The following is a 16247-nucleotide window of genomic DNA, read 5'->3' as shown; positions in this document are numbered from 1 at the left end:
AGGGGCTCATCTCCTAGTCAGGTTTCTAATGTTATTGTTTTAAGGAAATAATTTGTGTACTTCTTAGCATGTTTTTATCGTCATTATCCGTCCACTGGTTAGTATGTGCTTTTCAGAGTAGATGGAGACAATGCCTTGTTTTTCCTAAATATATATTATTCTAAAAGTAAATTCCTAGTTACTTTGGAGAAATAAGCTGTATTTCTGTGTGTCGTAAGAATTATTTTGTGTTGGGTGAATGGAATTAGGCTTATTCATGAAGCCTGTGGGCTGCGTCCGACATTGTAACATCGCAGGTTTTTCGGCTTTGTATTCAGGCGAAGTTTATTACTGAGCAGCTTGGGAAGATAACGACTAATGTATTTTGTATTTTGATGCTAAGTCTAGTTGTACTTTTTAGTATTTATACTCTTTAGGAGACTTTTAATATTTGGGTTTTTAAAGATGTTTATGAATTTGTGGTATGATGGTTATGAATTATACATTCAAATTCACAATTTATTCAGGGTGATATTTATTCTTCTTCCTATCCAAACTAGAAGCAAAGTACTTTTCAAGGAAATTAGTTTTAGACTTCCAGAGTCTCTTTTTAAAAGGGCTATTTGTTTTCATAAACACTGGTGACACAAACTGTTATAAGGGCTTCTCTAACAGAAGCCGACAGTCCCGTGACAACCGGCCGGCCAGTCTGCAGCCCGGCGACTCTGCCTTCAGTGGCCGTCGGACGGGAGCAGCACCGAGCCCTCAAGTGGCCTGGCCAGGGCGGCTCTGCCCTCCTCCCTGCCGTCAGTGGATGCAGTTCCCAGCTGTGTCAACCGAATACGCTGAAAGCATTTTAAGTTCCTAATTCTCAGTGTTCCACAGCAAAAGGATTCATTTTGCAGAGTATTAAGTACACAAATTAAAAGCAAACTTCAACAAATTCTTCCAACTTTTCCCTCCACCCGAAGAGATCGTGAGGATGTTGTCAATAGCAAGATTTGCACATTTGAATTTTGCTGCTCATTTCTCCTTTACTGCTTCAGAAATGAGAAGAGATTCATTTTCCATCAACCAGGGAACTGCTGGGTTAGGATGCCCCTCGTGGCAGAGACTCGAGTCTCTGTGCGCTCTCTGCTGAGAGCACCTCCTGCTCTTCAGCGCATGAGCCTGAGCTCCTTGGCGTCGCTCGCTGCCCACGGCAGCCGGGCACAGCTGTCGGCTTGCAGTCCCTGCATGAGCGAGTCTCTGCAGCAGGGCTGCCCCGCTCTTTTGGCCCTGCTGGTTTCCTCACCTTCATATTTAGAATGTGACTATGGGAGAGGAGACCCAAGTCTCAGTGGGGACATGACAGAAACACATAAAAGTTGTGTGAGTCACATGGCCCTGGTGTGCAGCTTTTCCAGAACCTTCTGGGACCCTCCAGTGCAGGTGTCCTCAGACTTGAGACGTGTTGGGTGCGGGCTGCTGGGCCCCAGCCCAGGGTTTCTGACTCTGGCCCTGCCCTCGTGGGCTCCCATGGGAGTGCCGGGGCACTGCTGGGGCACCTGGGCTCCGGCTCAGCAATGGGGGGCCTGGGGCCCTGAGACCCTGCATCCCACAGCCCACCGGCGAGCGAGGAAGGGTCCCACGGAACGGCGAGCCTTCCCCACAGACAGAGACCACACTTTCACAAGCCCGCCGACCTCGGCATCCTGCTAGGAGCACATCCGGTGCAAACCGTTCCCTCCGGAGGTGGGATCTGAGAAGTGGATGCATGGCTTTGCCGTCTCCGTCTGGCTGTCCTCTGTCTGCCCTGTGGTCGTGTCTGACCATCCTTCTCTTTACAGGCCCCTGGGATCAGAGAACTTGCTTCTTAGAGGAGCCACACTCAAGAACACTGAGAAAATCTTTGGTAAATATTTAATAATAAATTGTTAATAATGGCTTCTAAAATTAAGAATACCGTACGGAAAGCTAAAATCCGCAGGGGTGGCCTGATGGCGTTTCCCTGTGCCCTGAGGTGCTGCAGACTTGTGGCAGTGATAATTCGGCCTAAGACTTAGGTAGTGTTGAGGGTTAAGGGAAAGCCACAAAGCAGTGGCGTCAGATAATAGGACTCTCGTATTAAGTGTCTTTAGTTTTTGACTCAAAAACGTATAGTTGTACCCAAGGAGAATTTACAAAACATAGTTCTGTGGGAAATTTCTCTTAACCTGTGCCTTTTAGTGCTAGTGTCTATCACCATGGTGGGTTATTTCCTATGTTTGAATTAAATAAGAAAACTTTTCAAAATATACAGTGTCCCTCAGAATCGGGGGGGGGGGGGGAGAGTGTTCGTTCCAGGATCCCTCACAGAGACCAAAATCTCGGAATGCACAAGCCCCTTACATAAAACGGTGTAGTGTTTGCACATAACCTTTATGCGTCCTCCCATGCACTTTAAACTATCTCTGTTGCTTATAATCCCATGCAATGTGAATGCTATGGAAATAATTGTTACAATGTGTTGTTTTAATTTATGTATTTTTATTGTTGTTATTTTATCAGATTGTTATTTTATTTAGTGGAATATTTTCCATCCCTAGTTGGTAGAACCCCCAGATGTGGAGGGCTCATGGTATATTAAAATATGAACTTTAGAAAAAATAAAGTACAGATTGCTCTCTGTACATGAAAAGTCTCTGTTCTAAAGAATGCCACTGTTTGACTAGGATAGCTGGCTTGCCTAGTGAAATTAAAAACATGATTTGGGTTTTCCCTGAGAACCCACTTTCACCCCAACTGTGTGCAACGCACCGTGAAGGCGCTTGCATCATTGTCATCACACTCTTCCTCTCTGCAGGTGTTGCTATCTACACAGGCATGGAAACCAAAATGGCATTAAATTATCAGTCGAAATCCCAGAAGCGATCTGCTGTAGAAAAGTAAGGCTCTACCTCTCGTTTCACACGGGCATAATCTGTGGTTTAGAGTGTCGGCAGGCATGAAAGCGTGTTCCTCGCGGTCCCTGTGCCTGGCTGTCCACATCCTGGCCGCTGCGGAGCTGGTTGTCAGGCTGACTGTCGCGCTTCCTGGTGAGGTGACAGCCACACACCTTGCTGCCTGAGCTCCTGACGCTCAGCGCCGGGCTGTGAGCGCTGCCGCCTGAGGACCCTCCGTCTTGCGGGTGCCGCAGCCCGTCAGACGCCCAACAGCCCCTCCTCCGTTTCTTGAGAAAGTCAAGAAGTCTCGGGCTCCCTTTCAACTCTGAGGTTTGCTAGAAACCACATATTTTCTGATGTGGTGTTACTAAGAAAAGCATTCACAGAGAGAACTGAGTCTCCATTAGAGAGTCAAGTCCTTGTGATCATATATCAAGACGGTGGCTGGATTTGTAAGGAAATGCGGCCTGCAGCTTTGTCTTTGCCTCTTGTTAAAGCATTTTCTTGCTTGGTGTGGACAACTGGGTGGCCACCAAACCATTTAGTAAAGAGCCACGTGCTGTTGGTTGACCGTCGAGGAGACTGGGGGCGGGCGTCCTGCCTGCTGTGGCAAGTCGGGCTGGACACGGGCCAGGGCCCCTGGGCGCCTGTGGCTGTGCCAGTGGGATAAAGGGAGGCTAGCTGCCAGCAGGCAGATGCTCTGTTCCAGATGTCCACATGTGGAAACTGGGTTTCAGAAATTGAGATTGGAAAATAAAACCTTCGCAAGATCTGCTGAGACTTTGGTTAAGGACATTTCCTTTCAGAGCAGTCGCTTTTCCCTCCTTCCCTGCCTCCCAGTGGTAATCAGTAAATATTGAACTCATTTTGTGATGCTTGATATAATTGATTTGGGGTGTTCTTTTAAATTATACAACTCTACACTGCACAGAAACCCTTGTCAGCAATATGGTCTGTGCAGTTTTCCCTCCTGTTTACAAGCTGTCCCTTTACTTGGTTCTTTGCCTCGAGGCCTCTGGCATTACCTGCCAGCAACCCTGGAGTGCACGCAGGCAGGCGTGAGCAAGCCTGTACCTCCATTTTTCCTGCGTCAGCCGAGGCACTTGCTTCAGCACACACCGCTGTGCTTGTCCTGTTGTTCCTGTCAGCGTTGTCCCCATGTTTGTGGGAAAGGAGGTGCAGAGCTCGTTCCTCAGAGGACGATGCCTCAGTAACCCTTAGGTCCTTTGGTTCCAGATCTATGAACGTATTCCTCATCGTGTACCTTTGCATCCTGATCAGTAAAGCTCTGATCAACACTGTCCTGAAGTACGTGTGGCAGAGTGAGCCGTTTCGAGATGAGCCGTGGTATAACCAGAAAACCGAGGCAGAAAGACAGAGGAATCTGGTATGGAAAACAACTCCCTTTGTGTGACTGAGGATTCCCCGTGTTCTTTGTTTAGGGCTGCCCAGTAAATACTTAGTAATGATTATGAGTTACCTGGTTACATGGTACATGTTTGTGGTGAGTACATGGAAAAAAGGCACTGGGTGCAGAGCAGGGCTGTGTGCAAACTCAGACCTGTGTCCACTGAGTCTAGGGCAGAGCCGTATGCAAACCCAAGCCCCTGTGCACTGAGCTCTCAGCAGAGCCATGTGCAAACCCAGGCCCCTGTGCACGGAGCTCTGAGCAGGGCCATCTGTGTGTCAGCCCATCCTGTCCCTCCCCAAAATGTTATGGCTTCAAAGATTAGAACAAATGTATGCACAAAAATCATTCTTACCAGGCTTATTTTTTTTACATTTATTGGCTATTACCTAGTAAGTTTGGTTATGTAAGGGTTGGAAAGAAATCTCACGAATTCTCAAAAGTTAACTTTCCCGTTGGCTATCAGTCAGCGTGGTCTCCGTCACTGGCACACGACTGTCTTAACACATGGTTTAATCTCGTCCCCTGGTGGGATGGCACCGGCAGGGATGGCGCCAGCAGGTCCCAGCCCAGAAATCGGTGGCAGCAGATGAGCAGCAGCTGCACCGCCCCGAGGAATCCTGTCTGTGGACTCTGAAATCCTGTGCTTGGTGACGGCCTTGTGCGGCACGCGCCTGCGATTAGGTCTTAGACGAGCCGCAGCGACCCGGCTGCTCCCTGGCGGAGGGCTGACGGCGTGGCGCTCTCAGTTCCTCAGGGCGTTCACCGACTTCCTGGCCTTCATGGTCCTGTTCAACTACATCATCCCCGTGTCCATGTACGTCACCGTCGAGATGCAGAAGTTCCTGGGCTCCTACTTCATCACCTGGGACGAGGACATGTTTGACGAGGACACCGGCGAGGGACCGCTGGTGAACACCTCCGACCTGAACGAGGAGCTGGGGCAGGTCAGTGTCTGCGGGCGTCTCCGTGATGCGCCGGCCGGGGCCGCCCTCCCGTGCCCAGCTGCAGGTCCTGAATGGCCAGTGTGACTGAGCGATTCACGGCGCCATGCTCTGAATGGTCCAGTGACACTTTTTCATTCCAATTCATGCACAGAGATGTGACCCCTCACTGGTGAAATATGATAGTGAAGTTGTTGTTTGGACTTTATTTGCATAACAATTGATAATGCTTTTATATGTGTAACTTATGCAAAATTAATTGTATTAACTGACTGACATACTCACCTGCGGTGGCACCCAGCACCTCTCTGCCGGGTGAAGTGGGGATGGGCGAAAGGTGAGTGCCAGGCGGCTGAGCGCCCTCCTGGGCGCCTGTCTTACGGGTGGCGGTGAATGTCATCTCCCCTCTAACGATGAGCCAGCCCAGACCTAGGCAGTGTGCGGCACGTGGCACCTTACAGAGTTCCCACACGGCATTCGCATCTCGCTGTGAGTGACAGCTGTGTGGGCCCAGGCAGGCGGCGTCCCCGCTTCACATGAGATCCTCAGTCATTAGAGTAGGCGTGGCAGACACCTGCCTGTCCAGACCACAGCGGTCGCGACATGCGACGCCAGGGCCTGTCTGGTGTGGCCGCGCAGGCGTGTGCGGCTGTGGCCCTGAGCGCCCTGCTGCACCCGCAGGGGCTGGTTGCAGGGGCAGGTCTGCTGCCCCCGGCTGGGCCAGGAGACCCCTCAGTTTTCCCCTCCCCGGAGGAGTGGCCTCCCCACGTTTCCCAGCCTGGATGTTGTAGGAAAGGCAGTTTGGGAAATGGTAATTCTTCCATTTTGTCTTTTCTTTTTTTCAAAAAAAAAAGGAAAAACTGTTGAGGAGCATTTTTACAAATCGGGCCGTTTCAGACTGGTAGCCAAAATCTCCATCATCGCCCCCAAACAACAGTTTGTCAGAAGAACCAAACTCTAGATACAAACTGCCTTCATCCGCCTCCTGTAAGGAGCATTCCTTGCTGAAAGATAGCCTTTCCTTTGTCGATGAGTTTGGCTTTTCCAGTGTGTTCGTCTGGGACGTTCCACAGCCATGTGGCGGCTTAGTGTTCAAGTCAACAGTGCACAAATCATAATTTAGTTGCCCAGTAGTAAGATATTTTTATCTTAGAGTATTTTTTATCCTTTGCAACAATGGATGGTATATTTTGTGTATTCCTGAGAACTTTGTTGGGAAAGAATTTTTTTCAGTAACAAAAATATCTAGCAGTATTGAGTGGGGCAAATTCCTCTCTCCCTGACCTGGTTCATCTCCCTGGAGTCCATCAAAGCAGGATTTGATGTTTGTCTTGCTGATGGAAGCCTGGCTCCAGCCAGGAGGCTGACCTGGCCCCTAGACACAGAACTGAGGTTAGGACTAACCGGCCAGCCCAGAAAACAAGATTTCAGCTGACTACCAGGTCAATGTGGGTGAAATTCGCACGTGCACTGTTGTCTAGACAGTAGAATAAGACTGTTGTTCTTGTATGTAAGGGAGAGACTCACCCACCACTCCAATGCCTGTGTCCACAGCTAAAGCACTGTCTCCTTCCTAGACTGTGTGCTACATGCTGTGTGCACACCTTCTTACGTGATCCTGTCCATGTCGTGTGTGGTCAGTATCGTCAAGTTTCTCAGATGAGACACTGAGGCTCAAAAGATTATCCCAACAGTCTCAGTGAGTTGGCAGGGCCTGCTCCATCTGTGAGCGTAAATCCCTTGGAAGGTGTCTCTCATGAGATCAGGTTCAGCAAGCCAACCGCGTTGCAGTGAGAGCTGCCTTTGTTCTGATGGCAAAGATGACAGTAGCACTGGTTAGCACTTGTCTTAGAGTCGGCTGTCTCCCTATGAGAAAAGAAAATTATAGGCCAGTATCCATGATGAGTATAGTAGCAAAGATCCTAAACAAAATTCTAGCAAACCAAATTCAATAGCACATTAAAACCATGTGCCATGATCAAGTGGGATTTATCCCTGGGATGCAAGTGTGATCCAACATACACAAATCAATAAATGTGATATGCCACATTAACAAAATGAAAGATAAAAACGATATGATCATCTATTGATGCAGAGAAGGCATTCAGCAAAATTCAACATCCTTTCATGATAAAATACCTCAACAGATTAGGTATAGAAGGAATGCACCTCAGTACAATAAAGGCTGTTTATGACAAATGCACCGCTGATGTCATAGTCAGTGGAGAAAAGTTGAGAGCTTTTTCTTTAAAATCAACAATAAGACAAGGATGGCCCTCCACCACTTCTATTCAACATACTACTCAAAGTCCCCGCCAGAGCAAATAGGCAAGCAAAGGGACTAAAAGACATCCATGTAGAAAAGGAAGAAGTTAAATTGTTTGCTGATGACATGATCCTATATCTTGAAAAGCCTAAAGATTCCACCAAAAAACTGGTAGAACTAATAAATTCAGTAAATTTGCAGGATATAAAATTAACATACAACCCGTAGCATCTCTGTACACCAAAAACAAACTACCTGAAAAAGAAATCAAAGACTTTCGCGAACTTGTTTAATGTAGCAAAGAAACAATCTCCCACAGTGTGTGGACAGTGGACCCCTAGAAGTCCACTCCTGTTGGCACCGTAGCGGGTGCCGGGGAGGAAACCGGCCACCGCGGGTGTGGACCAGAGAGCCCCTCGCCCCGCGCCTGACTCTGCGCTGCCCGCAGGTGGAGTACGTCTTCACGGACAAGACGGGCACCCTCACGGAGAACAACATGGAGTTCAAGGAGTGCTGCATCGAAGGCCACGTCTACGTGCCCCACGTCGTCTGCAACGGGCAGGTCCTCCCGGACTCCTCGGGCATCGACATGATCGACTCCTCCCCTGGCGTCAGCAGCAGGGTAGGTGCCGCGCCCCCCTTTCTTCCGGGGCCCAGGAGAGTCGGGCTCCTCTGCAGACTCCGGTGAGGACAGTCACCTGTCGGCACCATGTGTGCCTGTAGGCACCGTGTGTGCCAGCTGCCTGTAGGGTGACCCTGGTCAGCGATGCCCCTGCTAGAATCCCTGTTGGGACCTGGACAAGCAGGGCAGATGGCACGCTGACAGTAATGTGAGCACACAGGCACCTCGCACGTGCACACCCCCAGCACTGTGGCTCCAGATCCCAGCACCCTGGGCAGGGCTGGGGTCCTCAGTGCTGGCCTGGAGACGGTGCCTAGACGGGCGACGCCTGCGGAGCCCTGCGGGGTGTGCCGAGAAGTGGGCGGGCTCGTGTCGGGTGTGTAGTTGTCTCCCCCTCTCATGTGCCCAGGTGGATGTGGTACAGCAGCCACCATCTTACCACAGAGGCTCGTGGCTGTGGGGGTGTGTCAGGGTGGAGCCCGTCCTCCTGGCCCACCTGGCCCACAGGTGCAGTGGCAGCACAGCCCTCCTGACCTTGGCCGCACACGGGAGTCCCAGGAACCTTCAAGCTCCTGGGAGTGCAGCATGCAGCCGGGGCAGAGGGGCCTCAGCGTGCGGTGACCTCAGACACATCACTTCACCTTCCTAAACTTTAATTTCTGCAGCTACAAAATCAGGAGAATAGCTTCCTCTTCATAGGTTATTTTTAGACTGAAGTTTGCCGTGCAAGTGCGCACGGCGCTCTGTAAGTCAGGTCTGGAGTAACGTGCACAGCTGTCGGGAGAGCGTTGCTGTCACTCGGGCGCCAGGGCCCAGCGTGTTTGTGGACACCGTTGGCTGCACTCGTGTGACACGAAGGCGCCCTTTGCTGTTGCTTCCTGGACACTTCACCGTGTTGGCCGCTCTGAGCATGTTGAAGCCCCTGAGGATCCGACAGTGTCGCTGCCGGGCACAGCACCCCTCATCTGTCTGCCTTGGTGCTGGTCACCGTGGAGTGTCCCAGAGCGAGGAGGGCCCAGTCGGAGTCCCCTCCGTAAGGCCAGGGCAGAGCCGATGAGCCTCTGCTGGCAGCCCGCGCCGCCCCGCTCCCCACCCGCGCCGCCGTGTCTGTCTTAGGCAGAGATGTATTTTGGACTTTAATTTTGACAGGAGCGCGAGGAGCTGTTTTTCCGAGCTCTCTGCCTGTGCCACACCGTCCAGGTGAAAGACGACGATGACGTGGACGGCCCCAGGATGTCGCCCGGCTCTGGGAAGTCCTGCGTGTACATCTCGTCCTCACCCGACGAGGTGGCGCTGGTCGAGGGTGTGCAGAGGTGGGTCGGGATAGCGTGTCAGCCTGTGGTCAGGGCCCTGCTTCCAGCCCGTCACGGCCTCACCTCGGGACCGGCCTCAGTGCCACCCCGATGCCGCGTGTCTCCCGAGCCCTTGCGCTGGGGCCCCTCGTGGCGAGCGCGGCCCTCGGGCCCTGGCGCGGGAGCCTCCACCGCTGTTCTGTGGGGCGGCAGTCCCTCCTGCGTCTGCAGCGGGTCTGCGACAGCCACAGGCTTCTAAACGGAAAACACCCTGCGCTCCCTTCACCGCGGGTCTCCTTCCCACAGCGTAGGGGCTGAGGCCACACGTGAAGCGGCGCTCCCAGCAGCGGCTTGCAGACAGCAGGCCGGGTGCGGGTGCGTCTGTTCCCTGCTTTGTCTCTGGGCCACGTCACATGACATTAGCGTCGAGCACCCTCCTTGGAGGCCCTTTCGGTGGGAGTTCTTGCCCCCTTGTGAGACACGGCATTTTAAGCAAACACTCGGGAAGACACGTCACACGTTCCAGATGTGGGGCAGACTCTCAAGCCAGGAAAGTCGTTTTCCAGTTCTCAGGGTTTCGCCTTCTGTTGCTCTTGGAGAGGTTTTTGAATCAGTGAACACAGTCAGCACTGTAATTTCCTGACTTTATAATGCAGTTTAGAACTTCTGTTTTATGGAGAGTGTTTGTTTTTCAAAAAGAAAGTTTTTCCAAAATATGAAACAAATATTCTATGAAAGAGATGTGAGAATGTTGAGTTAAGCCTGGATTTGCCTTCTCATTGCAGGCTGGGCTTTACCTACCTGAGGCTCAAAGACAGTTACATGGAGATACTCAACAGGGACAGTGGCATCGAGAGGCAAGTGCCCCACGCGTTAAAATGCGCCCACAGTGACGAGTGGTCTTCGCAAGGGCTTTGAGAGTCTCTGTATTCCTGGCACAACTCGCTCCCTCCCCTTCCTGGAACGTCCTCAGGAATGATGTGGGAACCTTCTGGAGACCTGCCCGGTGGCCAGAGGGGAGGTTTGATAGTACTGAGGCCGCCTGGCCCGGACGGTGCTCCTTGGAGGTGTCGATTGGTGTCTAGTGAAAAGGCGTTTCACCATCAGATACCTGTGGGGTTGAGCCACCTAAGTCAGGTTTTACCGCAGCTCCTCGGGGTATCTGTCGTGTTCTGACTCCACATGGGGGCAGTTGAGCAGCTGCCCAGAGGCGGGACACAGCCTGCGTGTTCAGAGCATGTCGCACCTCTGAGGACAGTTCAAGCATGGATGCCTTGAGTGGCCAGTTTCACAGTGGATTGTTTTACTTTTCCTGTCTTTAAAGATCTTTTGATTCTTGGGGACTGTGTTGGTCTCCAGTGCCTGTCCCTGAGACACGTGACCCACCTGTTCTGACGCAGGAGGTTGGATGGTGCATGGCTCCTTCGTCACCTCGGGAACCTGCAGTGATGAGACGAGCAGGGACGGGTGGCCAGGGACATAGGGTGTGGTGGGGTGGTGATGGCTTCAAAAGAACTGGATTTTAGCAGTTTAATTCTTAAGGAAAATAAATTCCCAGGTCAAAGAGTAGAAGTGCCTTGACTTCAGGACTGGCTTCTGGGCCCCCAGTCCCCAGCTGGGCACCTCGCCACAGGGCACCCCAGGCAGTGACATGTGGTCAGGACTTGTTGTTTCCAATGGAGAAGGTGGCGAGGTCGCTGCCAGGCTACAGCACACGTCCGGGCCCCTCGGAGGGGGTGCCCAGCTCTGGGCCGGGGCCGATGCCGGGAGACCCTGCTCAGCTTCCTGCCAGGGTCTCCAGCCCCAAGGAGTTTTCAGAGGTAGCTGTAGGGGTTGCTGACTATTTTTGATGTTCCAAATGACACACAGATATTACAGGTTTCCTAGTAATAATGCTGCACAGGCTAACTAGAATTTCAGTCTTCTTAGCCTTTTTTATGGTTTTTATCAACTTAAAGGTTTGTTATTGGGGATCTCAAAACTCGATACCACTTTACGGTCTGTGTCCCACGGCTGTAGCGAAGTGCGTCAGTGCGTGAGATGAGAAAGGCCCACGCCCGCCAACACTGGGGCTGCGACTGGCTTGGCCTGGGGCGCGGTGAGGTCAGGCCTCCCTCGGGGGCTGCCGCCGCCTGTGAACCCCGGCTCCTCTGGCACAGAGCCTGCGGAGGGCCCCGCACGGCGGGCTGCCGGGCGTCCTCCGGGGTTGGCGGTTACACAGAGTCCACACCGAGCAGACCCAGGCAGATTCCACAACTGTCCCTGTTTCTTTTTCAGGTTTGAATTGCTGGAAATTTTGAGCTTTGATTCAGTGAGGAGAAGAATGAGTGTAATTGTAAAGTCTGCTACAGGTAGAAATTTCTTTTTCTCTTGATTTCTTAGATTATACATGGTGGTTGTGTTTTATTCTGATGGCTGAATTCTATAGGAACTTTAAAGATTTAGGATTTAAGAACCATTTATTCTTGTTTTTTTTCTAATATAGATAAACCCTTTCATGATACTTACTTTTTATTTTAAAAAATGAAGGTTTTTTTTTTGCAATGGGTTTGCTGCCAGAACACGGGTGTTGTGAAAACAACCCCTAAAAGCCGAAACAGGAAAGGAAAAGACTCACGTGAACATCGTCATCACTGGTTGGACACGCAGACTCCGGCACGCCCACCATGTCTGGCCGTCTGAGCTACAGATGTGGGATGGACAGAAGAGCCATCGAGAAATTGGAGGAAGAGGCTACGGAGATGGGAAGGGCTTTTTCCAGGGTGTCTGGGTCCTGGATAAGCTGACAGCTGAGTGTGACGTGGTGTCACCACTGATCTCTCCTGTGAGACCAGCAAATATCATGACTGTCCTTGATGCCCGGGACACAGGGACTATCTCAAGAACGTGGTCACAGGCACATCTTGGGCGGACTGTGCCGTCCTGGCCGTTGCTGCTCGTGTCGGCGAACGTGAAGCTGGGGTCTCCGGGAACAGGCAGACTGTGAGCACACCCTCTGGCCCACGGGCTGGGTGTGAAACGACTGACTTAGTGTCCACAAATGCATTCCACGGAGCTGCCCCACAGCCAGAAGAGACATGAGGAAATTGTTAAAGACATCAGACTCACATTGGGAAAACCAGCCACAGTCCCAACACGGTAGCATTTGTGCCAGTTTCTGGTTAAAATGGTGAGAACACGCGGGAGCCTCGTGCTACCACCCCTGGTTCAAGGGGTGGAAAGTCACACACAGACGGCGCTGACACTGGGACCACGCTGCTTGGAGCCCTGCGTCGCATCCTGCCACCAGCTCGTCCACTGGCAAGCCCTGGCTCCTGCCACTCGGGACGTCCACAGAATTGGTGGGATTGGTGCCTGCCACCAGCTCGTCCACTGGCAAGCCCTGGCTCCTGCCACTCGGGACGTCTACAGAATTGGTGGGATTGGTGCCGGCCCGTGGACGGAGTGGAGACTGGGGTTCCCGCCTAGGCACGGTGGCCACCTTTGCTCCACTCATGTCACAGCTAACGTAGAGTCTGTGGAAATGCACCAGGAAGCTTTGAGCAAAGCTCTTCTAGGGGAAAATGTGGGCTTCAACGTAAAGAATGTATCTGTCGAAGGTGTTCACCGTGGCAACATTGCTGGTGACAGCAAAAATGACCCCCCTCCCCCCCCCCCCCCGCCACTCCTCCAGGAAGCAGCTTGTTCACTGCTCGGGCAATTGTCCTGAACTGCCCAGGCCGCGCCGCCCAGGCTGCGCCCTGCACTGGACTGCCCACAGCTCATGGTGCCTGCACGCCTGCTGTGCTGAAGGACAGGCTGATCTCAGCTCCGGTAAGAGGCCAGAGGGAGGCCCTAAATTCTAGAAATCTGGTGACACCGCCATCATCAATACGGTTCCTGGCAAGCCCTTGTGTGTGCAGAGCTTCAGACTGTCCCCTGCTGTTCACGACATGAAACAGGCGGTTGCTGTGGGTTTGTCAGACCAGGGGACAAGAAGCCTGCAGCGCCGACACGGCCACCAAGTGTGTGCAGGAAACCCGGGAGGCTGGATGGAGGTCCCTGGCGCTGCCTCCCCAGCCCGTCTCAGGCAGCGGCGGGAGATGCCCCAGAACGCTTTGTCCCTCGGCCCTTTAACGTTAATAGACTAGTTAGGGTAATGATGCATTGTAAACCTGCAGAAGGAAAGGAGAATGTTTTATGGACTATTTTTATTTCTTTTTTTTGTGGCAGTTTTAAGCTATCAGTTTTTAAAATCCATATTTTTTAATGGAAACAACTTGACCGAAAATCTGACACAGAATTTTGAGACCCATGAAAACAAACATTTCTAATGAGAAAAAAAATAAACTGTTTTTAATGTTTAGGAATGAGTGCTGCGCGAAACACCCGCAGCCTTGCTTTGTGTCTCCTCAGTGTTGAGTTGGCATCGTTTCACTACTGAAACTGCAGGTGAACCCCTTTTACAAGCACCCTAGCTTTCCTCCACGCATATCTAAATGATAACATGTTTTAAATCATTTTCTAAGAAAAGTAATATAGACCTTTAAATACATCTGTAATAATGTTGAAAATCCTAAATGAAGTGAGCTCTGCTGGTTGTCCAGTTGCCCTAACAATGCGTCTTTATTCGAGAACAGACTTTGTCTGTGCCGTGGAGGCGGGAATGGTAAACAGCGTGGGCTGCGCGGCCAGCCCCCACCCACCGCGGGACAGCCCAGCAGCCTCTGCGCAGGAGCCCTCGCCAGCGGGTGGTCTTAAGTCCACTGGGCTCTCGGCTGTCCCTGAACCACACTGGCAGCTCCCCAGGGTCGCCGTGGCCGCCTCTCCTCACCAGGCTGGCTCCACTGAGGTCCTCCCAGAGTTCCCACCCTCCGTGGCGTCCCACGTGCGCAGGCAGACAGCCAGCCTCATCCCCGTGCTCACCCGTCACGCCCACCACACGATGGGCCACGGGCCCCACAGCACCGCGGCCCCGCACCTCTGTTCCCAGCACTCAAGGCTCAGCCAGCCTGGCTCTTGGTCCTTGGCTGCCCCCATGACTCTCTGTGGGCCTCTCAGGACCCTGCTGTGCTCACTGCCCACTGTGTCAGGCCTCTGGCCACCGCCGCAGGCACGGCTTTCCCGGCATCCTCCCAGAGCTCCCCCGGCTTTCCGCCCAGGACGCCCCTAGCGTCTGCGGAGGTGACTGCCTGTTGCCCAAGGCAGTCCAGGTTTTCCTCCCACCTGCGTGGACTGTCCACGTGTACGGCCTTTGCAAGGACGGCTGGGAGCGTCCTGACGCAGAGCCCACGCTTTTCTGCGTGGGACTCCCGTAGCTCTCCCGCCACTGAGTGTGCAGCAAATGCCGGTAAATTCAGCTCTCTCAGCACAACTTAAAAATGGCATTTTACCAAGAGAGGCAGGATCTTGCTCTTCGCTGCTTCCCAAAATGAGACGGTGCCAGACTGTGTTTATCTCTCTGGAAAGCTGCCTGGTAAGCAACCAAGTGCAGCCCACTCTGGAGCTGAACAGGCTTGAGTCGAGAGCTTCATGTTAGCGGTTTCCTGACACTCGCAGTGGAGGACCACATTGCAGCGTGACGGACACCACGTGGAGCCTCTTCAACAGCCACTCTGACCTTCCAGCCGAACCTTCGTTTCTCTTCTGAGGCTGGCGAGGGTCGAGCGGGACACCGCAGCACGGCTCTTCACAGCATCATGCGAGTGGCTGATCCCAGAGTGTGCCACCGTGCCACACCGCACTCTTGTGCACGCACCCCCGTGGCATCCACAGCATCACTGCCAAGTCAGTCAGCAAATGTCAGGGACAAGAGCAGGTGCCAGCAAGACTTCTGCCGACAGTCACAGGACATGCAGCAATCTGTGTGCCACGGTGCCCGTAACTCCTGCAGCGTGTCCAGCAATCTGTGTGCCACGGTGCCCGTAACTCCTGCAGCGTGTCCAGCAATCTGTGTGCCACGGTGCCTGTAACTCCTGCAGCGTGTCCAGCAATCTGTGTGCCACGGTGCCTGTAACTCCTGCAGCGTGTCCAGCAATCTGTGTGCCACGGTGCCTGTAACTCCTGCAGCGTGTCCAGCAATCTGTGTGCCACGGTGCCTGTAACTCCTGCAGCGTGTCCAGCATTCTGTGTGCCATGGTGCCCATAACTCCTGCAACGTGTCCAGCAATCTGTGTGCCATGGTGCCAATAACTCCTAGGGAGAGAGATCTTGCCAGCCAGACAAAGGGTTCTGCAGGACGGTGTCTGGATACAATTGAGGCTTCTGAGGTGCAAGAGGCCACTCCATTCTGCACGGAGAGTTTGAGCCATTCTGAATTGCCAGGAGAAAGGCATCGAATGGTGGGATTACCTTATCAATCTTCTCGTCACGTGGCTTTCCCTGTAAACATGTGGAGCCGAGTTGTTGAGCCATGCGGGAGATGCTGCTCAAGGCTGGGGTGGGGGCCACAGTGCTCAGAAGGGACGCACCTGCCACACTCAGAGCTGGCTCCCGTCATGCTCACTGATGGTCTCTGCTGTGTCCGAACTACCACGACCTCGGTGTAGATATCATGGGCTACACCATGGAATCTTCGTAAATGACTTCCACTTCCATCAGGAAGCTTTGGAAAGGAGTGCGATCACATTAAAAATTCAGGTCTGAGACATTCTCTCCATTAGAATGTTCTCATCCATCAGGAGATGTCTATAAAGTTCCCAAGGCGTCTGTGAGGAACTGCATGCCTTGCCCTCTGAAACCAGACACTGCCTCAATTAATTTAAGGCAGGTTTGGATATTTAATTAAGCAAGTTGTTCTCCCCAGAGATGTGCACTAATTGCACTGGTTCCACTTCCTGATGGGCGGGTGGGGG

The 16247-nt window shown here is 52.5% G+C and overlaps 1 protein-coding gene across 6 annotated transcripts in view; it reads left to right on the top strand.

Moving 5' to 3' along the window:
• ATP11A (ATPase phospholipid transporting 11A) overlaps window positions 1-16247 on the top strand; it is a 151414-nt gene that overhangs the window by 99922 nt on the left and 35245 nt on the right. For all 6 annotated transcript variants that reach the window (XM_012751941.2, XM_012751940.2, XM_076009279.1 and 3 more), the window contains exons 9-16: window positions 1809-1873; window positions 2804-2885; window positions 4119-4269; window positions 5040-5237; window positions 7949-8122; window positions 9272-9435; window positions 10200-10271; window positions 11692-11765. In XM_012751941.2, the coding sequence (XP_012607395.2) occupies window positions 1809-1873; window positions 2804-2885; window positions 4119-4269; window positions 5040-5237; window positions 7949-8122; window positions 9272-9435; window positions 10200-10271; window positions 11692-11765 (980 nt within the window). The remainder of the gene's footprint in view (window positions 1-1808; window positions 1874-2803; window positions 2886-4118; window positions 4270-5039; window positions 5238-7948; window positions 8123-9271; window positions 9436-10199; window positions 10272-11691; window positions 11766-16247) is intronic.

This window comes from Microcebus murinus, chromosome 13 (assembly GCF_040939455.1).
Source record: "Microcebus murinus isolate Inina chromosome 13, M.murinus_Inina_mat1.0, whole genome shotgun sequence".
Classification (NCBI taxonomy): domain Eukaryota; kingdom Metazoa; phylum Chordata; class Mammalia; order Primates; family Cheirogaleidae; genus Microcebus; species Microcebus murinus.
Note: the sequence above shows the minus strand (reverse complement) of the source record. Positions and strands in the feature narration are given on the sequence as shown.